Source organism: Ceratotherium simum, chromosome 11 (genome assembly GCF_057802395.1).
Source record: "Ceratotherium simum simum isolate JZ-2026a chromosome 11, ASM5780239v1, whole genome shotgun sequence".
Taxonomy (NCBI): domain Eukaryota; kingdom Metazoa; phylum Chordata; class Mammalia; order Perissodactyla; family Rhinocerotidae; genus Ceratotherium; species Ceratotherium simum.
The window spans coordinates 34724879-34752648 of record NC_141910.1 but is presented as its reverse complement, the minus strand read 5'-3'; the positions used below and the strand labels follow the sequence as shown (position 1 = coordinate 34752648).

Genomic DNA, 27770 nt, shown 5'->3' with positions numbered 1-27770 from the left:
GTCACTTCATTTCATCAGAGTCGAGGACAAATATAACAACAGCAAGGGATAAAGCCTTAATTCTGAAAGTTGAGTTTTACTTCTAAATTGGACTTTTCTGAATTTGGCTCAGGTGGCATTAAAGAGCTGTGGTTCAGGTGTGGTTCAGGGCCACACAGAGAGCAGCTGTGAGTTTGCTGGCTGGAAGGGGGTGTCATCTCTCAGTGAGGCAGAAGCTGTGAGTAAATGATGACCATGTAGAGAAGCTGCTAGAAGCTGCCTACCAAGTCAGAGAGCCCACCTGCCTGGGGTGGGATTATTTTAATTTCCTTCTTAGAAAAAAAAATAGCCCGTGGGAAATTTGCTAAAACTTGCATTAAATGTGATTTTTTCGCACACCAAGGGGGACTGCCAGAACAGAACACATATGCTCCCACGGAGCCAGTCCTCTTGGTCTGGAAGTGAACATTAGGGCCTTTCTCCACCATGATTCAACTGGCTTTCAAATTCCACGTGTAAGATCAGAGTTACACATGGCCAAGACACCGTCTGGTGCCGCCACTCTGGGAGATTATACTTTGGAAAGAAAGCTTTTGTGCCTCATTTAAAGACATGGAAAGAAGCCAAATTGAGGGGCTTGGGAAGAAGATAGAGGTGGGCAAAAGAGCAGAACTAGAGCCCTGAATTAATCTGACTTACTGCTTTTGAAATGAAAAAAGAATAAGGCGGAAAACCCAAGGAATTATTACTCTCCAAGGGAGGAGCTGGGTCCAGTGCCAAAGGGATCTGCGTGCGAACCTTTCTGGCTCTCCACTTCCACTGAGATTTTGGGAATTCTGCTGCTTGCTTTTTAGTGTCCTGCTAGGGGCCATCATTCACTTTCCCCAAAAGGATGATTTTTAAACTAATAAAATCTACTCCTTGCAAAGCTTCCCCGTAGGAGTCTGTTTATAGACACAGCCAGGTTTAAGAATTGCCTTGAAGGTATAGCTGGCAGAGCTGAGTCAGAACTGAGGTTCAAGATCAACCTCTACCTTGGGCCTCTGGTTTTTTGGTGGAGGGTAGGGTGGGGAGGTGGGACATGAGCTTTCTGAATTCTGAGATTTGTTTTGTTTGTCCCAGCTGCAGCGAAGCTGAGGGGAGGGCCAAACTGTCCTACTTGCAAAACTTGGTAGGCTTCCCTCTGTCCTGTGGACTCTTTCCTGGTGTGCTGGATTGGGAACCCATTGGTCTCAATTCAGGCTGCCTTGGTAGTTGTTTTGTTTTGTTTTAATGGATCCTGGGCTGGGGATTGATTTTTCTCTAATGAGTGAGTTAAAGCAAACAAACAACAAAAACTAAAACAACCTGGATGGGATATACTAATATAGGTAAGCTTCTAGTCTTGCTTCTCTGAAGCTAATATGTTTACTATGACCCATTCAAAGGACAGAGTGGGGGGTCTGCAAAATCCGGGACCTGGATGTTGACATAACACAAAGAACTCCCTCCACTCCCCACAGCACTCCCTCACCTCTCTACTCTCGAGGATGGAGATTTTTAAAATGACATTTAAATGTGGTACATGCTAACTAACATACGTGCTTCCTTTTTGCCTTGGTTCATTATTCCAATTCAGCTCTCTACTCAGTTTGATCATCATGAGGCTCAATGCCTGCGAAATTCTGGGAATCGTGAGTTGAATAAAACCTCTTAAAGTGGTTCTCACTTTAGCACAATGATTCAAAACCACAGGGCAGGGTGTGTGTGGGGGGGCGGCTTTAACCCCCAGGGGGCATTTGGCAAATGTCTAGAGACATTTTTGGTTGTCATAATTTTGGGAGGGCAGTGCTACTGGCATCTAGTGGGTGGAGGCCAGGGATGCTGCTTAACATCCTACAGTCTACAGAACAGCCCTCCACAACAAATGATTATCTGGCTCCAAATGTCAATTATGCTGAAGTTGAGAAACCCTGCTCTAGCAGAAGAGGTACACATTGAATAAATGGTTACATTACGGTGGGATATATGCAAAAATATATGTAAGTACAAAGTAACTATGTGTGTATGGCAGGGAGGGGACATTGGGAAAAGTTTCATGGGGAAGTGACTCCAAATCATGATTTTTACTTAATGCCTTTGTAATCAATTGTCCAAGAAGGACTTTGATTGAAAGTTTATTAGTCAAGAGCTACATACTGGGATTTTTTTCTTTTTGCACAACCTCTGTGTAATTTAATCCAATATTTCTGATGACTTTATATTTTCACTTGAAAAAAAATTCCCCAAAGAGCCTGGAAGAGGCAAAAAAAGGGAAGAATCCATTCAACCTTATTCTTTGCTTCTCAGCAAGGAATTTCTAGTCTACTCTAACCTGTGGTTCTTCCACCTGAACTCTTCTTCCCTTCTCTCCTCCAAGGTTCAGCCTCATAACCCTTGGCCCATGAAGCCTTCCCCTGGAGATTTCAATCCATAGCGATTGTTCTATTCTCTGAATTCCTTAGAGCCTTGTTGCCTCTCTCCTTGCCTACACCGGTGTCTTGGGTATGTTTCCACTTAGATGTGGGTTCCTCAAGGATAGGACCCACGTCCTCCACCTGTACATCCCTCTAACCATTGAACACTGTTCTGGACTCTGATTCCCACTGAAGTTGAGAGGACAAAGACACTCAGGAAAGACATCAAGAGACTAACATCTTCCTGTGACACTGGACTGATGGATACAGCACATTTTATTCTTCCAAAGTCTCTGGATTGTGTCTTATAATAAAGTCTAAAAGTGAAATATCTGTTCAGTAGGCACAACATGCAAAAAATAAATTGCCATAATTATTATTAGCATTTTCTTACTAACAGATTTTTCAGAAGCTGTTTCCATATCAAGCAGATGAACCTTTCTGTTGTCATAGAGACAAAGATCTTTATATAACCATGGGCAAGGTGAGATTTTTTTTCTTTCTCCCTCCTTCCAGTTGTCTGGAACTAATAAGACAAGGAAATTTTCAAAATCAATTTTTTTCTTTTACTTTTTTTCCGCCATTAAAATGAGTGAACACGTGGGAGGCTATTTTTTGTATCACATTTTAGATTTTAAATACTTAAGTTTTTTTGTGAGGAAGATCAGCCCTGTGCTAACATCTGCCAATCCTCCTCTTTTTGTGCTGAGGAAAACTGGCCCTGGGCTAACATCCATGCCCATCTTCCTCCACTTTATATGGGACGCCGCCACAGCATTGCTTGCCAAGCGGTGTGTCACTGCGCGCCCGGGATCCGGCGAACCCCAGGCCACCGCAGCGGAGCGTGCACACTTAACCACTTGCACCACTGGGCCAGCCCCTAAATACTTAAGTTTTTAATTAAATATGGGAGCGGTGGAAAGATATGAACGACTGAATGATGCCATTTTCAAAATTTGCAAGCAGTGGGCTTGTACATGATAAGCAATTATTATCCACGTTTCTTTTTTTTTTTCTTTTTTAACCAAATGGAGACTTTAGATGGAAGTCTTAGAAGGCAGGACTATGAAGGCTTGAAATGATTAAAACATAAACTAGCATTATTGAGGGACTGATGATGAATTCCAAGGTGCTCTTTGGCACTCACCTCCTGCAACCTCCAGAACTGAGAGTGCTGCCCTTCTCTCTGCAGAGTCAAACCCTGTGGATAACAGTGCAAGACCACATCCCTGTTCTTCCGGAAGCCTTATCTCTTAATTTCAGGTCTCTTCTTTTTAGGAACTTCTGATAACTTGTTATTCACAGCATTTTTCTATCTTCTAATTACTATTTACTATTTCATTCATTTATCATCAAGAAGAGATGATTTCAGTATGAACCTGTTCACTTTTCCCATCCTTCATCTCAATTTTAAGTTACACCTTTACCCATCCGTCTTCTTCCCCCAGGACTCAGAAGTATCTCTGTCTTTCTAAGATTAACCCTTCTTTCCCCTCTGATCTGAGACTGATGCTCTCCTCCCATCCCCATTGAGGTCTTACTCCATCAAATATTATTCCTCCCCATCCTTTGTATCCTCAGTCTGTTCTTCTCCATGGAGTCCTTCCTCTATTCCTCTTTGAAGACCGCCCCCCCCCCCCCAAAATCTTTTCTCAATCCTGTTTATTTTCATATGTCTCAGAGTTTGGGATTTTAATTTGATCACAGCTCCCTTTCCAATAAGTAGGTATTGTGTATGTGTGTGTGGTGGAGAGCATGGGGGAAGGGAAGTGTATGGCATGAGGAAGTTTAAACATACTTCTTGACTTCCAGAAGATTATCCTCCATGGAGAGCAATACCTTGGTTCTCAAACTTTAGTGTGCATCAGAGTCACCTGGGGAGCTTGTGAAAATACAGACTGCTGGGCGCCATCCTCAGAGTTTCTGATTCAGGAGGTCGGGGGGTGGGCAGAGTGTACATTTCTAACATTTCCCAGGTGTTGCTGATGCTGCTAGTCTGGAACCACACTTTGAGGAACATTACCTTAAAATAACTACCCTCCTATTCCTTCTTATGCATCTCTCTTGTCATATTGATGTTGAAGTCACCATATCATGCTGAAGAAGTTATCCCATTTTGGCCTTTATAGGCTCCACCTCCATAGGATCTTCACCAGAAGGATGAGGTCATCTCGCAGTGAAATGATCCTCAGGAAGCCTGACCTTATGTCAGCATGCTTGCTGACCTAAGGGGTCTAAATGTCTAGGAGAAGATACTCCTGGGGTGGATGCCAGGATAGTGCATGTGAAGGGAGGAAGTCAAGGATTCTCCAGAACCCTGCAGAGATGACAAAAGGTTTCAGAGCCTGGACAACTAGCTCCTTTTTGGGAGCAAGACTAGCCAGCTTTAGTATGCTAGCAGTACTTATGTTGTGCCTGCTTCCCACCTCCACCCCGAAACCTAGCCAGACCTCTAAAATCTTTTGGAGGGGTTCTAGGCTTCTCTAAACTGTGTTGTGTGGCAGTGAGAGAATTTGTTCTGTTTTGTTTTGTTCTTTTCACTTCAGCCTTCTGTAGGGAAGAGGTACCCTCCTGAGGCCAATATGGGTGTGGGAATTGTTGAGAGAGCTCAGCGAAAAGCTGAATCTAAAAGAGCTGAGACTTGGCCCACCTGTTCCTGCCTCCCACCAGGAGTTTCTCCACTCAGTGCCAACCTTGGAGAAGCTGGGAATATTTTTTTTTTTTTTAATTAAGGAAGGGGTAATTTTTTTCTTAAAAAGACAAGCAAATATAAAAAGATAATAGATGAAGTCCCGTCTTTGCTACCCAATAGCTATGGGACAGGTTGTCCCATCTCTGTATCTCAGTTTCTTGTAATCTGTATAATAAGTACCAGGCGAGTAAGAAAGGCTGTTAGTGGCACAGTCATTCATAAGAGCAAGATGGGGGGCTTGTCAGGGAAGGACGAGGGTTGGGACATGGAAGGCAGGTTCCATGGATTTGTTGATTGATTGAAACATTCTATCAGCATGGTCCTTACTCTCAGGGAATTGAGCTGACAAGATAATTAATGGAAACTAATATAAACCCCTCAACCTTTAAACTGTATCTCAACTGCAGATATTCGCTGAGGGCCACTAACTCTTCCAGGAGAGAGGCTCAGCCCCTCTGGAGGGAGGGGGAATCCCATCAGAGAAGTGGGCTCCTGACAGACTGCTGGGGGCCAAAGGAAATGGAGATGCAGGGTAGGTCTCTTTCCTTCCCCAGCATGGAATTCCATCACCTCTAATGATTGGAACATAACCAAGACCTCCACCAGCCTGGTGCCTTTTGGATGCTTACATAGCTCTTTTCTTTTCTTTTCTTTTCTTTCTTTTCTCTTTTAACAACTTTATTGATGTGTAATTCACATACCATAAAATTCACCCATTTAAAGTGTACAGTGTAATGGGTTTTAGTATGTTCGTGGAGTTGTGCAACCATCACCGCAATCTAATTTTAGATAATTTCCATCACCCCGAAAAGCCACACCCATTAGCATTTACTGGGCCATCACCCTAACCTGGCACCTACTAATCTACCTTATGTCTATCTGGACATTTCATATACATAGAATCATATAATGTGTGTACCTTTTTCTAAATCAAAGAGAGGAGACCTGGTGACACTCTGATACACTAGTACTAAAGGCTCCCCTTCTCTTCACCCCACTGCTTCAGCAAACAACTTCCTCCACCTGCTTGCTGATGTATATACAATTCCCTTAACCACCTCGGTGAGTGTGGAGGCGGTGGTGGTGTGCAGGAGGAGGAACAGAAGGATTAGGCAACCAGATTGAAATGCAAGTACCTCTGGGGCGGAGGTGGAGCAGTGGCTTGTATGCTCACTAAGGTGTAGGTGGGCACCGGTTTCGGAGGCGGCCGGCCGGCATCCTGGCTGAGTGCCCAGGTCACCCTTGGCTGTAGGGCCTGAGCATCCCATTCCTAGTGGGCCACAGGGTGTCAGAGCTCACAGTAACCTTTGCCAACCTGGCTGGCTCAACCCAAGACTTCTCTGGGCAGAGACAGATGCTGATGGAGGAGCATCACACCCTGTCCCCTTCCAGGAGCGCAGGGAGCGAGGCCTCCCCCTGTGGCTTCTGGGCAGTTCCATGCCCCTTGCCGCGGCCCCAACCAGGGCGAAAGAGCGGACCGGGGCCGCCAGGCCAGCAGGCGGGGCGCAAACCTCAAGTGCAGCAGCACGAGATGGCAAAGAGCTCCCAAGCTTCGGCTTCTCATCACCCTAACAGGTGGTGGAGTTTGATAGGGCGAAGCGTCTTGCTCCAAGCTTCCAGGTAAAGGGGGCCGAAGAGTAGGGAGGCAAGGTGGCCCGGGGAGCCCCGGGGCGGGGGCGCCGCGTACTCACAGTCGGGTGAGGTTCGCCCGCGGGCCGGGACAGCGCAGGGCGCCGTCGGGCGGGCAGCTGCAGGGCTCGGGGCAGGGCGCCCCGCGCAGCGCCCGTGGCAGCGGCGGCGGCAGCAGCAACAGCAGCGCCAGCAGCGGCAGCTCCGGGGACGTGCGCCCCATGGTCGGCGAGCCTGAGCGCGGGCTCCTGCGGCCGGGCGGGCGCCCCGGACAGCCCCGGAGTGCGGCCCGCGCCCCTCTCCCCGCCCCTTGGCCTGCCCTCCCGCCCCGCTCCCGCGCCGGCCCGCCCCTGCTCTCCCCCGACTACCGCGCCCCGCGCTGCTGAGTCCCTACTCTGCCTCGACCTGGGACAGTGGCCCGTGACCCCATCACCTCCTTTCTACTGCTGTCCCTGTCCTGGCCTGTCCTCTACATCTGCAAATGGCCCTAGTTATAGGAGTTAGAGTGTGGTAACAGTGAATGCTTTGGATAAGGGGTGGGGAGTTCTGAATTCTCCTGGCTCCGCTGTAACTATGGGTGTGAGGTTGAATGAGTTGTGTCACTTCCCTGACCCTCTCTTCCTTCATCTGTGAGAGGGGCAGACGGATACTCGCCATACCCACATCAGAAAGGGTGGAAATGCCCAGCGCAGACACTTCTCCTCCCCTTCTCCCCCACAGCTCCCTCCACAGTACAGGTAATCTCTGTCCTCCCAACTTCTCAAGGTTTTGGTATTTCTCTTTGGTAATTTCTCTTGGTGGTAACTGCTTTTCTCCTTATAGTAAAGGGATGTGAGTCTGTTTTATATCGCCATTATAGATTGTTTTATATCGCCATTATAAAGTCCAGTTCAGATTTATTTTTGTGTTCCTGGCTTCTACATGGTAAGTCCTCAGTAATATGTACAATAATAATGTTACAGCAGCTGCTCCAAGGCTGCGGAGGATAGACTAGACCCTGTGATAGGTACTCTCTCTCACATCATGCCTAAGCTTCACAATAAGCTAGCAGAGTGTTAGCAACAAGAAAAATGATGTCCTGAGAGGTTATGTGACTTCCCTGAAGTCACGCGGCTCTTAAGTAGTGGAAACTTGTTTGAACTCGCGCCTGTTACCCACTTTCTCTTACCATAGCAAAAAATTACAATCTGCATACCAAGGGCTTGGAAGGGAGACAAAATTTTATGGTAACCACAGGGATGCATTATTTCCTCTATTTAATTTCATCATTAAAACACTTTTCTTTCCCTCCTTCTAAGGACTCTGTTTGGACTTGGAAATCCTAGAAGTCTTGCTGGAAGAGGTGGACTTGGAATGCTGGAAAAGGTGTCTAAGACTATACATACAGGAGGTGAAAGAACAGATTTCTTTCTTTCTGGTTTGAAGCCAACTCTCAAGGTCCGACTGGCTCAGTCACCAGTTTGTAGTCTCTTGTGAGTCTCTTGCTCAAGGAAGGTAGATTTTTTTTTTTTTTTAATTTTAAAAAAATCATTTGGCTTTGCCCACATTGTGCTAGATGGCACGAAAAACAAAGCTTATGTTTATAATGTAGTCTTTCTTCTCTGGATCCCCTCTCCAACTGCTTGCCTGATCTCCTCACCCTTGCATACCTCTGCATATGCTATTCACTTCCCTGGAATGATTTTCTCTTCCTTTCCCGTATTTCATTAGGTAAACTCCTGGTTGTCCTTCAAGACTCAGCCCAATGTCATTTCCACTGTAACACTTTCTCTGACCCAATCAAGCTGAGTAGTTGTGCCCATAGCACCTGATTCTATAGCCTCTCATCTAACACACTGTAGTTATGGCTTTAGTTTTGCTTCCTCGATCTATTCATGTTATTATTGCTAGGACAGTCATAGCTTCTAGCTCCTAGAAGGTGCTCAGTATATATCTTTTGAATAACAGAATGAATAAATGAAACCCAGGCACTGTCCTGTAGCAGACGCTTAATAAATCATCTGAGAAGAGCTTAACAGCCTTGCTTGACTTATTGTCAACCACACTGGATCTATGTAGATAGGTATCAAGTTATTATCCATGATCACTTTAGGGTCACATTTTCTCTCCTCTTTTAATTTGTCACATTTTGGTAGGGAAGCTGGGGTAGCACTGGGCTTTTCAAACGTTTCCACCCTGTAGCCTAAATTGCAGGAGGGAAGGAAGGAGTAAGTCAAGATGCTGAGGAGCATTTATTTCAAGTTTTATGTTTTATGTGGCTTTTTCTTTTTACTTCATAGCATATATATCTATTATGTAAAAATAATGGTTGCTCACACACCCCTGAAAAACCATTTGATTTTGTGCTTGGGAATGCTTGGGGGCTACTTATACTCCAGGAGGAGAAGGACTGGGAAGTCAAGACATCTGGATTTTCCTTCCTGTTCTGTTGTCGACTGTGTGACTTGGTCTTCAGTTTCCTCATCTGTAACAGGAAGGGTTGGAGTTCATAATCCCTGAGGCTCTTCTAGCTCTAAAATGCAAGAACTTTGTGGACAGATCCTATTGTATTGGAGATGGAAGGAGTACAAGGTACAATGTACAAGAAGTACATTAACTTCTTATTGCTTGTCTTGGATTGGAAGTAAAATCCCGTTTATGAAGAGATGAAGTTGTTTATTTGGAAGAAAACTCACAACTATAATGAGTTTTCATAAACTTTTTCTATCTATGATTAATTTCAGTTGGATCTTAATTATCATGTCAGTTCTTGCAATGTACCTATTATAACAAAATCACGTTGAATTGTTTGTTATAATCACAAAAGTTTGTTTCAATGGAGTTTACCTATCCTGCTTGTTAATCTTTGACCTATTTAGACTGAATATTTTTAAATCTGAAAGACTTCTGTGTCATATAACTATGGTTATAGTTACTTTTGTCACAGAACTTCAAAAGAGCATGACCCACAAAGATTGCTAATTATATTTTACTGACAAACTAAAGTTCATGGAATTCACAAGAAGTTTATCCTACCTTAGAGATATAAAAATATCTGACACTACGACTCAGAAATTTTAATAAAACTGTCCAAAATTCTAGAACAGGGCTTCTCACATTTTAGAGTGCGGAAGTATCATTTGGGAAGCTTTAAAAACAAAGATTCCTGGAACACCCTCCCCAAAGAGATTCTGATTCAACTAGTATGCAGTGGGGCTCAGGAGTCTGCATTTTAGCAAGTACTCCCCCTCCCCACCATATAATTTTGATGCATGGGGTTCTCATAGCACAATTTGTGTAACACTAGAATGGAAATTCTAGAATTAAATTTGCCTTGGAAAGACAAAGTTCAAGAATTCCTACTAAGGACTCTGAAAGAAGCCTAAGAATTTTGATGCATTGTTCAAGAAACTTGGTGTATGTAAGCATACGCATATAAATAGTATTGTGTGTGTGTGTGTGTGTAAAATTGCTCAATTGGTTGTAATGCTGAGGTTTTTTTCTTTTAAGTAGCAATCAGTTTACTTATTTTAAATTTTTGAGGAGTGGGCAATGAGCAGTTTCACAAGATCATGGATCCTATTTTTCTTTATGCCTCATGAGATCAAAACTCAATAGCACTTGATGTCACACTAAGACACTGGAGTCAGAGGAAGTCAGCAAAGTAATAAAACAACCTCAAATAGAATAGGCAAGATTTTCTGATTCTTGAACACATCCCCTGTTAGTACCATAACTGATATTTCTTCCTCATAAAAGCAATGGTTTTACCTCTCCCTCAGAAGAAAATGTGAATGTAGGGCAGAGGAAGAAAAAACGTGTAAGAAAAGAAAAACACAGTTACGCCTGGGAGCTGTCTGCCTTGCCACTTGTAACGAAAAACAAAACAAAGAAAGTAAAAAAGATGACCCCTGAAACTTATACTTTGAAATTTCATGCAACCTCTCTGTCGATGCTTGGAAATTTCATCCTGCATTTCACTGTCTACATGGTGTGAAATCAGAGATGTGATCAAGCTGCACCGCCTCCAACACTGCCCTGGGGTTCTTGTGGGCCTTCAGAGGCTGATGGGCACCTGGGCCCTGGCCCTGGGGGCGGGTCTGGGAATGGAAGGTGAAGGCTGGTTTGGGGTGTGACAATCCTTCTCCAAGTCTGACAGGGAGAGACCTAAGAAGGGCCTTGGCTTTTTGGTCATGTTGCTGGAAGGATGTGAATGAATTGGGGGCTGCTGTCCTCCCTGTCTCACAGAAAAAGCTTGTGTGTTTGGGCAGTCACTAATGCTGCAGAGAGAAAGACAGAGATGAGAGACAGATGGGGGCAAACACAGTCTGGGGCCAGCACCTCCCTTGGACTTCTCCAGTAATGAGCCACCACATTCCCTCTTTTTTTTTTTTTGTGAGGGAGATCAGCCCTGAGCTAACATCCGTCCTAATCCTCCTCTTTTTGCTGAGGAGGACCGGCTCTGAGCTAACATCTATCGCCAATCCTCCTCCTTTTTTTCCCCCCAAAGCCCCAGTAGATAGTTGTATGTCATAGCTGCACATCCTTCTAGTTGCTGTATGTGGGACGCGGCCTCAGCATGGCAGGAGAAGCGGTGCGTCGGTGTGCGCCCGGGATCCGAACGCGGGCCGCCAGTAGCGGAGCACGCGCACTTAAGCACTAAGCCACGGGGCTGGCCCAGCACATTGCTCTTTTGCTTAAGCTAATTGGGGTTCAGTCTCTCTCCAACCAAACTTGCAACCTCGCAACCAACTCCAATTTGCAACCCAAATTCCTAATCTGTACTATCAGCTGTGCTGTGACCTTTATTTGAACTGCCTACTTCCCCCACCCTTTCTCAGTTAGGAAAGAAATAGGGCTTTTCTGTTCTTATCTCTGTCATAGGGACTCATCACACATTTTTCTCCTTTTCATTGGCAGCATTTACCACTATACTTCTGAGAATAAACAGCTCAAGTGAGTGAGTGAACAAATGAATGAATGAATGATGAATGAATGAATAAAGAGGTAGTGTGGTAGACCCACATTCTGCTTCTTTTTAGAGAAGATGCCTTTTGCTAAATAATTCACCAAGCATTCTTTCCATTTTAGGGAGGGCCTCCTGGTAAACTGTGACCTTGGTTTAGAAATCAAATTTTAAGCTAAGATATCAGGTAGAGCCAACACAAGGAAAGAGAAAAAACATTCTGAAATGATGAAATAAATCAACAGTGAAACAGTATTTGATTGTTAAAAAACTGGTATAGAATTAACAAAAGTGTGTATCACAGGATACTGGTTGCCTGCCTTGCTAATTGGCAGTGTTTATGGAAAAGGTGTCAAAGCTCAAGAAATTTGGGAAAAGTTGGGTTAAAAAATTTAAACAAGGTTCTTTACAAACAATTTCTCAGAACTTTTAATATGCATTCTGAATCTCCAAGAGGGCCATTATATATGCAGGGGACTGGCGTCTCTTTGGGACACACTTTGATAATACTGATTTGGGAATACACATTGAGAGAACTCATTTATTCACAAATTTTCAGGCCCCTGACTTTTATGGCAAAGAACCCCTTCACTGAACTGGAAGCCAGAGCTGACCTTAGCATGGATACAGCCTACTACTGTGTGGATTTGGTGGAGATGGGAAAGATTACCTGGATATCTCTTCTCCCTCCATCCTTTGATATGGATACTCAAGGCCTAGAAATCCTAATGTTATCAATATATTCCTTTAGGTTAAGCATTAGCCTACCCAGCCTCCTTTTAAAAAATGGAAATATAGCATAGAGTGAGAGCACATTGATTTGGTTATAACTTCATCTGAATTATTTATTTTCAGAATAATTTTTGAAGGCCCCGGGGTGGTGTGAAGACCCTGGGTATGTAAAGTTTAGAAGGTGGATGCACCTCGCTAGAGGGGAGGGAGGAGTCTGCAGGAAGCTTCCTCACATCAGAGCTGTGCCAGGCGTGGGCCCTATGACTCGCCCACACATGCATCCAGAACACAGAGATTAAGGGTTGGAGAGTGAAGAAAACCCCTGTTTTCCTACTGGCTGCTTTGTGTGGAGGCAGCAGTCTTCTTCTGTCACCTTCCTGCTCTCGTCCTGTCCTGGGCAGGCAGGTGTGGTATTAGCTCTCGCTTGCTCGGGTGCGGCTCTGTTAGAGATGCACCAAGAGCCATACTGGCTGGCTGGCTGCTGCTGCTAATATCTGTCGCATTGAATTATGCTTTCTGGACATTGTGTGGCATGCAGACAAACAGAGAGGCCAATGATTACCCTAGGGCCCGCAAGGCCTTTGTCACAGGGGAACCTCCTTCCAAGAATAGTTTGGAAATAGCCATCAGTACTGAATTGCGCACGTGGGGCAAACAGACTGGAAGGATGGGCTCCTGATCTCAGCAAAAGGGAATGCAGTGGGAGCTGATTTGCAGCAGTGCTGAGGGTGCCTGTGAGAGTCAAGGAGTGAGGGAAGATGAGGCGTGCAGTTTAGGATGTGTGGAATTTGAGGTGACATCTGGCTGGAGAGATCCAGGATGCAGCTGAACTGCACTCATGCAGAGCAAGAGAAACACTGAAATGGGAGAGACAAATTTAGGCATCCTACATCAGTCCTCGTCAAACTCTTAGAATCACTTTTGGGAAGCTGCTTAAGAGGCAGATTCAGGGAACTTGCTTTGGGAGATTCTGCTTCTGTACATTTGGCATCAGGACAGGAAATGTGCATTTTAAAAGTGTCTCAGGTAACTTTTTTGGGGGAAGGGACCCCAACCCACCCTCTGAAAAACACTGCTCCAGAGTAATAGATGAAACCCAGGGAGAAAATATTAGAAGAGAAGAGAAGTGGGCTCAGGACAGCATGGGGGGATAACTGCGTTCGGGAGGAAGAGGACTCAGAGGAGCCATCAGAGATGTACAGAGCTGGGCCTGCAGCAAAAGTGAGGGAAGAGACTATCTACCCAAGAAGCAAGACAAATGGTAGGCAAACACAAAGGAAAAGTTCATTTTACCTTGAAATTAAAGGTATGAAAATTAAAGAAAACCCTATGTATGACTTGACTTCCACTAAATTAGCCAAGAGAGAAGTCATTTAAAGGAAATACCAAATGGTAGAGAAATAATTGTAAAACAAATGCATTTAAAGTGACTTAAGCATTTTGGAAACCGATATGGTAATTCCCATTTAGATCCAGGCATATGTGTATACCCCTCAATCCTGTGATTCTAGAACTGAGGATTTTCCAAAGAAAATAATTGAGCAGAATAAAAATGCCAAGAGAATGAGGATGTTCACTAGAGTAGTATCTATATGACAAATTTGAGATAACCCGAATATTCAGCAATATTACAGTGATTTAAAGAAATTATGATTCATTTAATCCATGAAATATGCAATGATTTAAAATAATTTGACTAATTTACAGACATAGGAAAGTTGGATATGCTAAATAAAAATGTTAGAATACAAAGTAATATTTACATTGTAAGTCTAATAACATAAACATGTTCCTTTGAGGAGAAAGAAATTGAAAGTCATTTTCTGTCCCAGTCCTGCACCTCTAAGTCAGCTCAATGCATCATGCACCATGGACCTGGTAACTTGTAAAGCAAGCCATGGATACCAGCTGGTGTTCTGAGCAGTTACATGGTTCTCAGATGGCCAAGATAGCTCTGTAAACCCCGCTCCTCACCAGCGTCATCACTGATTTGGTTTCCAACTCTTCCTTCCAACTTTTGCCTCTTTATCTGGCTTAGGACACCCCTTCTGACCCTCTGCATCTGATCTTTCTCACTTCTGACTTTCACCTTCCCCACAGACTCTGCTGTGACTGGCTCTCCAAGTTTTCGACAATCTCAGGTATTAGCACTCATCTCAACAGTCTGATAATGTGTTTAAATTTTTACTTAAAAAAAAAATTTGTATCAAAGTAATGTTCCTGCTAAAACTATCTGAATGGCTTGGAACACCTAATATTGAAAAATATATTTCCTCATATTCCTCTCCTATCCACAGCCCAGGCATTTGCTTCATTTCTAAATAATATACTTTTATTGCTATCTGTTTTAATTATCTATAGCTGTGTAACAAATTACTGCAAACTAAGCAGCCTAAAACAACAGGTATTTGTCATTGCACAGTTTCTGTGGATCAGGAGTTTGGGCACCACTTAGCTGGAAGGGTGAGCAGGGTCAGGGAGAGGATCTGCTGGCCTAATCTCTCTGTATACAGACTTTCAATGAATAGAGCTGTTTTTAGCCCCGCATTGTACCCCCTCACCTTCTGCAATGAGTTGTGTCTCCAAGTCCTGAGATTTTCTGGATCTTCTAGTGGAATTGGCTCAGTGCTTATCAGCATTCCTTTCTGCTGGGCTTTTGGGTCACACTGCTTACATCAGCTACTGCTCCTCCGTCTGCTTGTTATCTTCCAAATATTTGTTGAAATCTTTCACCTACAGTTATGCATTAGTCTGGGTCTTCTAAGAGGCAGATTCCAAGATGATATTAAGTGTAAGAATTTTACTAGGGAACCACCTGTGTGCAAGAAAATGGGGAGGGAGCCAGAAAAGGCTGAGAGAGCATCAGACTGAGACGAGAATGAAGGAGAGCTGGAAGGAAGGCTGAATGGAATCATTCTAGACCACAGTGTGATCTAAGGCTGTTCAGCTGGGCTGGCAGGAGTCCTTGAGCCAATGTTGGCTGTTGGAGTCCTGTGTCTCCTGGGAATGCTCAGTCCTTACCATGCTCCTATATTAGTTAGGAACAGCCCTGGGGAAGCATGGCCTGGGCCCAAACTCAGCTGTGGATTTTAGGTGGGTTTCAGAGCCCAGCAGTGGGGACTCTTGGTCAATTATACTCCCATAGATGGAGGCCTGAGCAGTCTCATGGCTGCCACAAATTATTTCTTCTCTTATTCCCTTTATCCTTTGGATGGTTCCTTTTTTGGAGGGAGGACGGGACAGTGTATTTTTTTTAAACCCTTACTACATTTTAGTGGCATCTAGGGTAGGAAAGGAAATATGTAAATGGATGTAGTTTTATGTTCACTTTTTTCAATCATTTAAAATAATTTTCTCCAAAATTTATGTAGTGTTTTTATACTTCTAAAAATGTTTATAAGAAGAAGGAAAAAGTGATCAGAAGTGTCATATGCAGAAAGCTGGCAGAGGATGGCAACTGAGAAAAGGCTGTGTGACTTGTTAACTGGGAGGTTATTGGTGAACTTGTTGGTTCCGCAGTTGTAGAGGTGAAAGGCAGCTTGAAAGAGACTGAGGAGTGAGTAGGTGTAGACAAAACCGTCAGGAAGTCCGGTGGCAAAGGGAAGAAGAGGAAAAGAGAGTAAACCAATGGGTGAGTTGGGTCTAGGAAAGGGAGAGCCTAGCAGGTCCATTAGGAGATATAAAAAAGAGCCAGAATGGAGGGAGAGATGGAGGCTGCAAATAAGAAAGCACATCATGAACATGGTCTAAGAGAAGGCGGGGGAGGGATGGGGCTAAGAATGCAGGTGGAGGGCTAGTTCAGAAGGCAGGAGGGATACCACTCCCTTAGAGGCATGAGCAAAGGAGGGAGGGAGGTGCGGATGTAAAGAAATGTTTCAGCGGTGTGTCAGTTAGGATTGCTGTTAGCTGTGAGAAGTAGAAACTTGACTACTGTGGCTCAAATAAGTAGAGGTTTAGGTGGTCCGCAGTCCAGAGCCAGTCTAACAGCAATAAGATGCTGCCAAGGACTTAAGATCCTTCTATCTTTCTGCTCCATCTTGTTCCATGAATGAATAAATAAATGAATGAGCAAAATATTGGGAAATAACTATAAATCTCCTATTAAGACTTCTCTCTTTCAATGAAAAACAATGTAAATGACCAAACATTTGGCAATTTGTTTAAATAGTCTTAATATGTTAAAAATTTGAATATCACATTGCTTTTTGAAAATATGTAAATGAGGTAGGAACATGAAAAAAATCTAGATTCTGTAATGTGAAGTAAAATAAAACCTTAAAATAATATGGGCACATTGCAATTATGAAAAATTATATCTGTACAATATTAAAGCAAGGAAAGGCCATTGTAGCTTGACACTAAGAGGACTGAGATTTTTCTTTTTTGATGATTCTGTTTATATTTCACTATAAAGTTGTTAATCTATAATTAAAAAATTAAAAAGCCAGTATGGAGCATTCTTCGAGCTCCTCCAGAAGAAAGGCACTACAAAAACACAAGCATGGTTATCAAAATATTATTACCATTGTAAATGCACGCACAAGGATGGACATTAAATTCTGATAACTAGCTAGGTTCGAATTGGATGTTTCCAATTGCAGTGTTTGCCAATGGTCAGCCTGCAATGAGAACTAACTTAAGTTTCTTGGGGCTGGGGGAGGGGTGGACCATATGGTGTCACCTACACGGTTCATGAAGGTGCCTTCGCCAAATCTCACTCTACCTCCTGCACAGGTCTGTGATTCTTTTTCGGGGAAGCAATGCTCTCCTTCGTTCAAGGAGAGGCATTGTGACCTTCACAATGTAAATAATTACATGTAAATATTTACATCTTTCTAAAGGAAGGATTTCAATATCTGTGTAAGGAAAAGTGTGCAAAAAGGGCAGCCTGGGTACACTGAAATGTAGCCCCTTCCTAAATGTGCTGAGGATGAATCTAAATTCCCAATTCAAATGACCTTCAGTCCCTCTCTCCTGAATTCTCTCCCTCCTCTTATTGCAGCAAAGAATCACTGCTAGAAGGGGCTGGGCATGGCCTCTAATTTATCCTCCTGCCCTCTATCTATAACTTTAAATCATTCCAGTGAAGTAAGTTTCTCCTATTTTTAAGCGCCAGAAGAGGATGTTCTTCATCTCTCAATCATACATTCTTTGTCTGACAAGACTCACCCCAGAAATGCTTCCTTAAGCTAAACTGCCTAAACTAAATTTCTCACCTGCAGTGTTACAGCCTCTTTCTTGTTGGATTGCCATCAGAGATTAAGAATCCTTAATCACAGCCCTTCAGAATTTTTATCTGGAAGCTCTAACTAGGTGATGGGTTATCTAACGCTCCTTTACTAACACTATGCTCAGAGACCTAGGAACTCAGAAGCTGATGGATACTCTTTCTAGGTCTGAAAGACGAGGAGAGCAATCATCACCCCTCTCCTCCTTACATGGACCTTGTAAGGACCCAGTAAGATAATATGAATAAAAGCACTCTAGGAAATATAAACAAATTCCCCCTTGAGCCTTCCTTTGCCATTGTTTAAGTCTTCTCTGCTCCTACAGCGCTGGCTTTGGCATTTCATGGCATTTCCGTCAGGAGCCTCACAGCGCTCCAGCTGCCCTCCTGCTCCTGCCGTCTAGCTTGCATCTCTGTTCAATCCACAGCACTCGTTGTTAGGTCTGAATGGATTCCCTGGTACACACGACTCAGGTTAGTCTCTTCCTTTACCTTCTTTGTAACCTGCTAAATCCTTATAGACATGTGGTTCTCGCCTGGGGCGTCCTCTTTTCCCCACTCCCACCAGGGGACATTTGGCACCGTCTGGAGTCGTTTTTGGTTATCATCACTGGTGGAGTGGTACTACTGGCGTGTAGCAGGTAGAGACTAGGGATGCTGCCAAACATCCGACAACACACAGGACAGTCCCCCCAACAAAGAACTATCTGGCCCAAAATGTCAATCTGCTGAGGTTAAGAAATTCTGCTATAGATTAAAACTTACATATTCTTTTTTTTTTAAAGAGTCTTATCCAGGCATAATTGATATACAATAACATGTACATATTTAAAGTGTACAATTTGATGAGTTTTGACATCATCACATATGAAACCATCACCACAATCAAGAAAATGAATGTAAGTTTCCCCCTGTCCCTTTGTAATTCAACCCTCTTCTTTCTACCCAGCCCACCCTCTCATCCCCAGTCAACCACTGATTTGCTTTCTGTCACTATAGATTGTTTGCATATTCTAGACTTTTACATAAATGGAATCATATAGCATATACTCTTTTTTGTCTGGCTTCTTTCACTCAGCATAATTATTTTGAGATTTATCCATGTTGTTGCTGAACTACTTATTCTTGAAAAGGAAAGATAAGCTTATGGTTGAGAACAAAGTGATATGACCTGTAGGCCCTTGGGTCACTACTAGACACCCCTTTGATGATTTTACTTCCTAGATGGGATACCTCACTCACCTGTTCCCTATCTTTTTGTTTTTGCTTTACTTTCACAATTGCTTTGCTTATCATGGTCCTCTATACCTGGTCAGCGAGCTACCTTAGTGGTCTCCTATTAGGAGACTTGTGCTTTCTAGTCTCTGCTCACTTTAATTCATGGAATCCCGTTCTTTCTTTTTCCCCTCAAGAAAATCTCAAAGAGCTAATTTGTATGTTACTAGTTTGAGAAATACTGCCCTGACATAGCTTTTTGTTTTTTAAATTCTACGTTTCAGTTTTTATGCACATGCAGTGGACAGACAGAGAAATAAGTCTTGAGACACCATCTCTAAGTGGTAATGCTTACCTGATTTTGCCCATTTTGGCATTCAGAGTCTTCCTTGGAATGATATCTAGTCAAGGCATCAATATTTAATAACAACAGGACGGATTCTTTAACTAGGGAGTTAGTGAAGATCATAAAGAAATTAGTTGACAATAATTGAACTCGCATATAATTATGAGGATTGTGTGTATTTTACTACATAGGTACTGTAGACATAGTTTTATACAGCAATGACACATGGTTTTGGAGTGAGATTCTTGAATAAATCTCAAGTTGCTCCTTTCAAGATAACCGATAAAATCTTTATCCCTAAGAAAACAGTCCTCTTTTTGGTCTGTTCCATAGTTTTCTTCTCCAAGTGTTTCCAAATATCTCTTCCCACACAGTCTGCTCTGGGGTTGATCATTTTCTTATATTACTGCTTGTACTATTTTTCTTCAGCCAGCTATTGGTTTTTGCATTTTGAAAATGTTCCAACTTCACTGTAAGTATCAAGTGTCATTAATATTGATGAGGATATTTGCCCTCCTCCACACACAATGCTCTGCCTGGGCAACTTGTTACCTGGTAAGCCTCTCTTCCGTCTGTGATGGGCATAGTGATGTTGCCTACCTAGTATCCCCTTCATTTGGTAGCAGCACTCTGCTTTTCTTTTAGGGGCACTCGCTGTCCCCTCTTCAATGTGTTTGGTTAACCTATTGATCTAAGTGCTCCTTGGCCTTCAGCTCTCTTACCCAAGAGGTGGCAAGTGCATGACCTGGGTTAGACCCATCAGACTCTTTCCTGGGAGTCGAGTCTTCAGCGGAATGACACGTCAACAGAGGCAGCTGGGACTGGGTCACTCTTCTTTCATCTGCGAGGTTCTGATTGAAATTCTTGGAACTATTCTTTTCCTGTCCTTCTTGAGGACTGCTTGTTCAGATCTTCCTTCAGTTCTAGGACATTAACCCAATGTTCTGTTGTCCCAATAAATTCTTATTATTATTTTGTCTATACTTTTTTAGAGTCAGTTTCAATTGCTTACAACCAAAGCACCCAATCATATACAATCTCTCTATTTTTCTTTCCCCACATGGTCTTTTCTGTTCTTTGCTCTGTTGCCCCAAAGTGGAAAGGACTGCTTCCTACTCTTTTTAACAAAGAGATTGACTTCCTAATTGTGGTCTGAGTAAGAGACTACCCTGACTGGCCTCAGTGATCTCATTTAAGAGACTCTGATGAATGCCACTGAGAACAACAAAGAGGAGTGGGAGATTGATTTCCCTCAGACTCTAACAAGACACCAGGACTGGGGAGGAGGCAGTGAGAAAGCCTGGCAAGGACTTGGGCTCTGTAGCTTAGAACACTTTGCCCAAAGTGGTGGTAAGATTTCAGGGGAGGGTGCGTGATGAACCTGGGGAGCCTGACCTTAAGCACCTCTGCTCTCAATGGCAAAAATTCCTTTTTTTCAGGCTGGGCATGGAAACAGAAAGATACTAGACTTCAAGGGTTCACCGTGGGCAGCGACAGTGAGGATGTCAGCTGTGACCATGATGGACAGGAGGATAGAGGCCTTTACCCTGATTTTCTGAGCACCATGGAAGCCTACAGGATCCTAGGGAGGCCCTGAGGAGGAAGGAGACCCCAGTAATGCCTGAGATTGAAATTCTTGCAAGTCTAGGGGGATGAGAACTCAAAATGGAAATTAATTTGATTTAATGAAAATAAAGTAGAATTTTTTTTTGCATGTCTCAGTTTGTAGATTGAGATTCATAATGGCTATAAACCCTTAAAAATTTCTCATCCTTGGACATAGGGCTGGCCAGTGGCATAGCGGTTAAGTTCGCACTCTCTGCTTCTGCCGGTTTGGATCCTGGGCATGCACCTGTACACCGCTCATCAAGCCATGCTGAGGCAGCGTCCCACTTAGAGCAACTAGAAGGATGCACAACTATGACATACAACTATCTACTGGGGCTTTGGGGAGAAAAAAAGCAAAAAGGAGGAAGATTGGCAACAGATATTAGCTCAGGGCCAATCTTCCTCAAAAAAAAAAAAAAATCTCATCCTTGGATTAATGAGTGTATCGAGTTCCAATTCTATCCCAAACATTAGCAAGACTCGCTGTGGGTAAACCAAAGACATATAGGGCTTTGCTCAGTCTTCCATATAGGGATCAGTCTTCCACGAGCACACAGCCTAGTTGGAGATAGAAGACAAATAGATAGGAGGAAGTTAGATACCCTTACAAGAGAGACTCATCAGCATCTGACAACAATTTAAGAACTGCCGTGTGTGCTTAATTGACAAATTAGTGGCCTGGTCAATAAGCAGTATGAGTTCAGTGGCTGTAACATTAAAGGAAAATGGGATAAAAAAATAATAATTTAATGCTTTTTGTTCCAGTAAGGGTGAGTTTGCAGGGTTGCTTGTTCTGAGTAAAGGAACAGTTTGTTCCTGCATCTCACCGTGTCTCAGGGAGCCCATGCATTGTCAGTCTGTGGTCTCAAGAGTCCCTCCTCCAGAGATGGGGGTCAGGCCGACTGGAGCAGCCTGTAGAAATCAAGCAGGCTGATAATGTGCTTAAAGATGTTTTCTGCTTGTCCTTTCCCTCCTGTCTTCCTGAATACACAGCACTTGTCCAGGTCGATGTCAGAAGAGCTTATGTTCCTTTTAAGCAATAAGACCCAGCAGGCAGGGGATTGCTTGGGGATTAGGGGAACTCAGAGTTGCTTTATGTGTCAGAGACGTGGGCCTCTTCTTCTGTGCCAGGGTTCAGCACAAGTTTGTTTGAAAGCCTTACTTAAAAAATCTCAAGTTATGGCCAACTTGGAGCTCTGGGCTCTGATGTAGGCAAGGTGAAGAGATCAGAGGAAGTTCCTTAGAGAACCAGGCTGTGAGGTTGAGTGGTTGGGAAAGGGACTTGAGAGTCATGGCAGTGCTGAGTTTGTCTCAGGGTGTTCTTGGACTAGACATACTCCCTTTTGGAGCTTGGTTTTACTGTAAAATGACCACAAGAATATAGATAGAACTTTCATCAAAACCAAACACAAACATCAAAATATCCTACATTAACACATTAAGGAGTGGTCAGTCACTTTACAAAAGGATCGTCCCCTTTATAAAAATTCACAGTAAAATCCATTTACAGGGCAGTGGCCTTTCCTTTAAAAGTGGAATTTGGTTTGCAAAATGTGTTTGCATTTTAAGTTTTTAAGGAAAGTATCAGTTGCAAAAAGGGAGTTCTGCATGCATGTCTTCTTGCTCTATTCCTTCTTCACCTTTCCACCCATCTCCTCCTTTCTCCGTGAAAATTGCGAAGATATGTTTACATGGTGCTTAACAGATTTTTAAGATCTGAGCTGAAAAATCCAAACTGATGGTGGATTCATCAGCAAAGATGATCTGGGGTTCATCCTCCAGTGGCTTCTGGACTGGGAGGGAACAGATATGGGTTCTGGTCCAGGTTTTGCCTCTAAATAGCTCAGTTCTTTTAGACAAGTCTTAGAGTGGTAAATCCTTTGTGTTGGGATGGAATTAGAGGTCATCTAGTCCAACCTTCTTTTGACAAAGGCATTTCATCTACAATATCCCTGACGGATGAGTACCTAGTCTCTTTATTTTCTGGGCTTCAGTGTGTCCATCTGTATGATGAGGGGAGTTGATCTTTAATTTGAATCAGGGCCCAAGGTGGGAGTGGGAGGATTGAGAAAGCAGAGGCCAGGAATATGAAGACAATGTAATGGCATCACAGTCTAGCAGAGGCCAAGCTCTAGACATAGGGTCTAAATAAGAACCCTTAGGGAATTAAACTCTATGCATTTGTTCCCTCTTCACAGGTCTACCCTACTCAGGTCAGTAGCGGGGAAAAGTTCTGAGGCCTTGAGACACTTGCAGTTTGACCTGGAGCTGCTTGCAGCTCGATTTCAACATTTGTAAAGGAAGATGAAGTGAGGATGTCAGGTGAGCTCTCTTTGTATTTGAGCTGAGTATTGTTCTAAGGTCGAGGCTGGTCTCTTCTCCCTTGCATCAGATTGTCCCTCCCTTCTCCTCACCACCTCCCCCGCCTTTTTTTTTTTTTACAGCATTCAAACCTCAAGGGCATGGAGTTGGGTCTAGCTGAAATCAGCTGAGTGTTTACTGGGTTTATCCAAGGAAGAACCCTGGGGTCATTGTCATGGCAATTTTGATAATCCCGACAGGGTGCAGATGTGGCTGTCCAGGGCAATCTGAGAGTGTCTCTCACTCTCCAGCCTCAGCCACTGCTTGGGGCAAATGGGACTTGCTAACCCTTTTTTGTAATCTTTGTGCAAAAAAACAGTTCTCAAAATTTCCATTATAAAAACCCTGGACCAAAAAAAATTTATCGAAAACTTCATTTGTAGTGAGAAAAGACTCTGCAAGGGCTGGTTGGATCACTGAAAGGACGGGAAAAATAGGCCATTTCTGCATAACTACACTGCTTCTTTATTGTCTGTTAACAGGTCTGTTCACCCTCTCCAATCCCCTCACCTCCCTGCTGCACTCAGATCTGGAGTATGAGCTCCTCAAGGCCAGGGATCTTTTCCATGTCATCTCTTGATGTCTCCAGTGCCTAACACTGTGCCTAGGCACTTAATAGGAATTCAGTACTGTTTGCTGGATGAATGAAGAGGTGGGCATAAGATGGTAGAGAGATGTGCAAGGTGATTCCTAGTGGATAGATATTGGATGAAGGTAGGAATTAGTGATGTGAAGAGGTAACAGCTTCCAGTCCAGATACCAGGACAAAATATAGAAGGGAGTGAAGCTGGTGGGGCAGGATGGAGATGCCACGCCTTGAATGGCAAGGCCTTGAGTACGGAATCAATATCATGAAGATCAATGGCAAGCAAAGTAAAACTGGTGTCAAAATATGTGGAGAACTAGAGTTGGAAAGAGCTTGGTGGCAGGGAGTCCAGCAAGGAGTGTGAACTTGTCTCCTTGAAAAAGTACAGAGTGGAGAAGGCAGTGTTATGTTAGCCTAAGAGAAACCTGTTACTGCAGGTCCATTCATCTGGCCAAGAGCACAGCCAGGACAGAGATTCAAATGCCTAAGAAGTTGGTAATTAGTATTTGGGTGGTGAACATGATGTAATCTATGCAGAAATAAAAGTATAATGATGTACACCTGAAATTTATACAATGTTATAAACCAATGTTACTTCAATAAATAAAAAAGAAAAAAAAAAGAAAATTACAAAACAAAACAAAACAAAAAAAGAAGTTGGGTACCAACTTGTACACGAATGTTCATAGCAGCAGTATTCATAATAGCTAAAAAGTAGAAATAACCCAAATCTCCATCAGCTGTTGAGGGATAAACAGAATCTAGTATATCCACATAATGGAATATCATTTAGCATTTAAAAGAAATGAATTACTGAAACATGCTATGGCATGGGTGAACCTTGGAAACATTGTGCTAAGTGACAGAAGCCAGTCAAGGAGGGTCATATGTTGAATTATTCTATTTAAATGAAATGTTCAGAATAGGCAAATCCATAGAGACAGAAAGTAGGTTAGCAGTTGCCAGGGGCTGGGAGAGGGAGAAATGGGGAGTGATTGCCAGTGTGTCCAGGGTTTCTTTTTGGGGTGATGAAAATGTTCTAAAATTAGATAGTGGTGATGATTGTGTAACTCTGTGAATATACTAAAACCCATCAAATTGTACACTTTAAAAGGGTGAATTGTACGGTATGTGAATTATATCTCAATAAAGCTGTTATTAAAAAAATAAACTAGTCAACCACCTGACCTAAGGGTTTAAGAGTCTCCTGGGCTTTGGAGGAGAGGCTGCAGGGCTTCCAGAGAATAAGAATGATGCTTGAAGCAGGTGTTCATGTTAGTAAATAATGTGTATGTGCAAACCAATTCACAAGTCTACAAATGGCCGTGTCCTTTTTCTTTCCATTTATTCCAAATGTGGGCCAGTACAAATGCAGCTTGAGTGGGGTCCACATGTGCACAGTGCTCCACGAGTCCCCCAGCTCCTTTTAGCTGCATGCCGGTGAAGGAATTCCAGGGCCGCCTGGGATCTTGCTCCATGTGGCTCAGGGAACTTTATGAAGCTTCTCTTTCAGATTTCACCTACTCTTATTACAGCCTCTCTTTCTCTAGGACTCAGTCTCTGATGGAGGACAATTTTGGTGATAGACCCTGTTCTGTCCTCAAAATGGCCCCTCTTTTTGGCTCAGACCCATGGTCCTTAAATCTAGCTGTGATACTACTAGAATGAGAGGCTTCCCTGGAAGCTGCCAGTGCTGTGCTGGTAAACCAGCTCTCTGGAAAAAGAGGTTGAGTAAGTAGCAAATGACAGAACTAGAACTATAGCCCCTGTCATTCTGACTCAAAAGCAGATGCTTTTAATCACTGGACTACCCCACTCACACCTAAAGCACTCACGTTAGTTCACAAGATCCACAGCTGTAAGGTCTTCAGAAAGGAAATGGCCCAAGCCAAGAGGCATCTTGGACTAAATTAAGCCAAAAAAATGGACATTATTCTAAAACCTCCACTATGGCTGATTTCAAACTACCAATGTGATGTCATTGAACATAGAGTAGGGAAGAGAGGAGCAGGATTGGCTCTTGAGAGGGGGACTGAGCCTCCTCCAGCACACCATCGCACTCAGGTCTTTTGGGCAACGTACACCCTGGTGGCTCTTGAAGCAACTCTTCAGGCACGTTTCTATGGGTTTATCCTAGGGTATTCAGAATACGTGCAAGGTTTTCACTTTTCTCTCCATATCCACTTATTTGACATGTGTGCAGGCACACAGGACAGGGATGAGTTCTGAATGAGGAAATGATATACGAGTTTTGACGTGAACAAATTTCACAACAAACTACTGATAGAGATGGGATTAGATGGACTCAAGTTGGTTTGCTATCTTTTCAATTTTGGAAAACATATGACTACGTAGGGTGGATCTGTAGAAATTTGTATGGGACTTAAATGTAAAATAGCAGACTTCTTTTTGCATATTCTTTCTAGTTCCTAGTCTTCAATCTGATGGAGAAACCTAGACTTTAGCATGTCATCAATCAATTACTTTTCTTAGGTTTTCATACTCACTTTTGCACTTTTTAAAAATTAAAATCTTTTAAAAACCATCATCACAATCTAATTTTAGAACATTTTTAACAACCCCCCCAAAAATCTCCACATATATTACCAGTCACTCTTTATTCTTGCTCCCTCCCCACACTGTCCTGATCTATCTCCAGGCACTAATCTACTTTTTATTCCTATGGGTTTGCTTATTCTGGACATTGCATATAAATGGAATCATACAATATGTGATTTTATGGTGTCTGGCTTCTTTCGTTTAGGATAATGTTTTCAAGATTCCTCTGTGCCATAGCATGTATCAGCAGTTTATTCTTTTTTATTGCCAAATCATATTATGTTGTATGGATATATTACATTCTGTTTATCTGTTTATCATTCAATGGACATTTGGGTTATTTCCACTTTGCTGGTATCTTCTGGCAGCTGGGTGGTTTGTGGCGCTGTCAAGGACTGGGTAGGTGGAGGCTACTTCTTCTAAGGCCTCAGGTCATTAATGGTCAGAGCCCTCTGGGTCCCAGGAGCTGGTCCTTCCACCTGGTGCCCAACATGGCCTGTAGATGGATTTAGAATGGCATCCACTTTCTTGACTTCATTTAGTCCAAGGTGCCTCTTGGCCTGGGTCATTTCCATTCTGAAGGGCTTCCAGGCAGGGATCTTGTGACCTAACGTGAAAGTTTTATGAGTGAGTGGGGCAGTCCAGTGATTAAGAGCACCATCTTTAGAGTCAGAGAGATAAGAACTCTGCCATTTGCTACTTACTTAACCTCTCTAAGTCTCAGATTCCTTATCTGCCAAGTGGAAATACTACGGGTACATACTTAAGTTTTATCTGAGATGTTGTGTGTATGTGCATGGAAAAATGAGCTCTTAAATTTGCATTTGATTTAGTTCTTCCAGTGAAAAAAATACTAATGAGTGTGATTAAATGGCTGTGCTTAATCCTGAAACTTAAGAGGGAAAAGAAGTCATTAGCAAGTTTATTATTATTATTAATACTCAAGATAACCAGGCTCATTTGCAGAGGCGATTAAAAGTAAATGTCCAAATGAAAACACTAGGTTTAAATTAATGAAAGTTGGAGCCTCAAGCATTTAAGATGGTAACCTGTGGTAGCACAATAAGATTAAAGCGATTAAGTTATTGGTAATATTTAAACAAGAACATGTGTATATTTTGTCTTTTTCTCTCTAAATAAGAATGGAGAGTGGAGGTTTCTAAGTCTGATCCTTCAATAAAAACTTTTCATTTTTCTCATGCAGATATTAGTAGTTTCATTCAACAACTTTTGTTCTTTCTCTGACAGTCACATGGATTTTTACAAATTCTGACAAGACCTGGTAGAAATGCCTCAGTGAAGACTCCTTTGAACCAGCGCACCATCAGTCATTCTTTGTCAGCTTGCACTTTTATATGAGATTAAACACTCAGCACCAACTCACACATTAGATAGCAGATCCTGGCAGGACACTAGGGCTCTTGACAGAAGAATATTGCCTAATTTTTGTCCATGC

At 42.9% G+C, this 27770-nt stretch overlaps 1 protein-coding gene and 1 long non-coding RNA gene across 4 annotated transcripts in view; one reads left to right on the top strand and one right to left on the bottom strand.

Annotated features, from left to right (window-relative positions):
• Positions 1–15045, bottom strand: part of LHCGR (luteinizing hormone/choriogonadotropin receptor) — a 68886-nt gene extending 53841 nt beyond the window's left edge. For 2 of the 3 annotated variants that reach the window (XM_004436657.3, XM_087436797.1), the window contains exon 1: positions 6798–7000. In XM_004436657.3, the coding sequence (XP_004436714.1) occupies positions 6798–6958 (161 nt within the window). In that variant the 5' untranslated portion in view covers positions 6959–7000. Of the gene's footprint in view, positions 1–6797; positions 7001–14973 lie in introns of those variants that run through there. The other variant, XM_087436798.1, reaches the window with a different exon arrangement.
• Positions 6332–23210, top strand: LOC147915972 (uncharacterized). Its single transcript, XR_015553655.1, has 3 exons — positions 6332–6726; positions 8034–8125; positions 23007–23210. It is a non-coding gene; the product is annotated as an uncharacterized LOC147915972 (long non-coding RNA).
• Positions 23211–27770: the final 4560 nt, after the last annotated feature.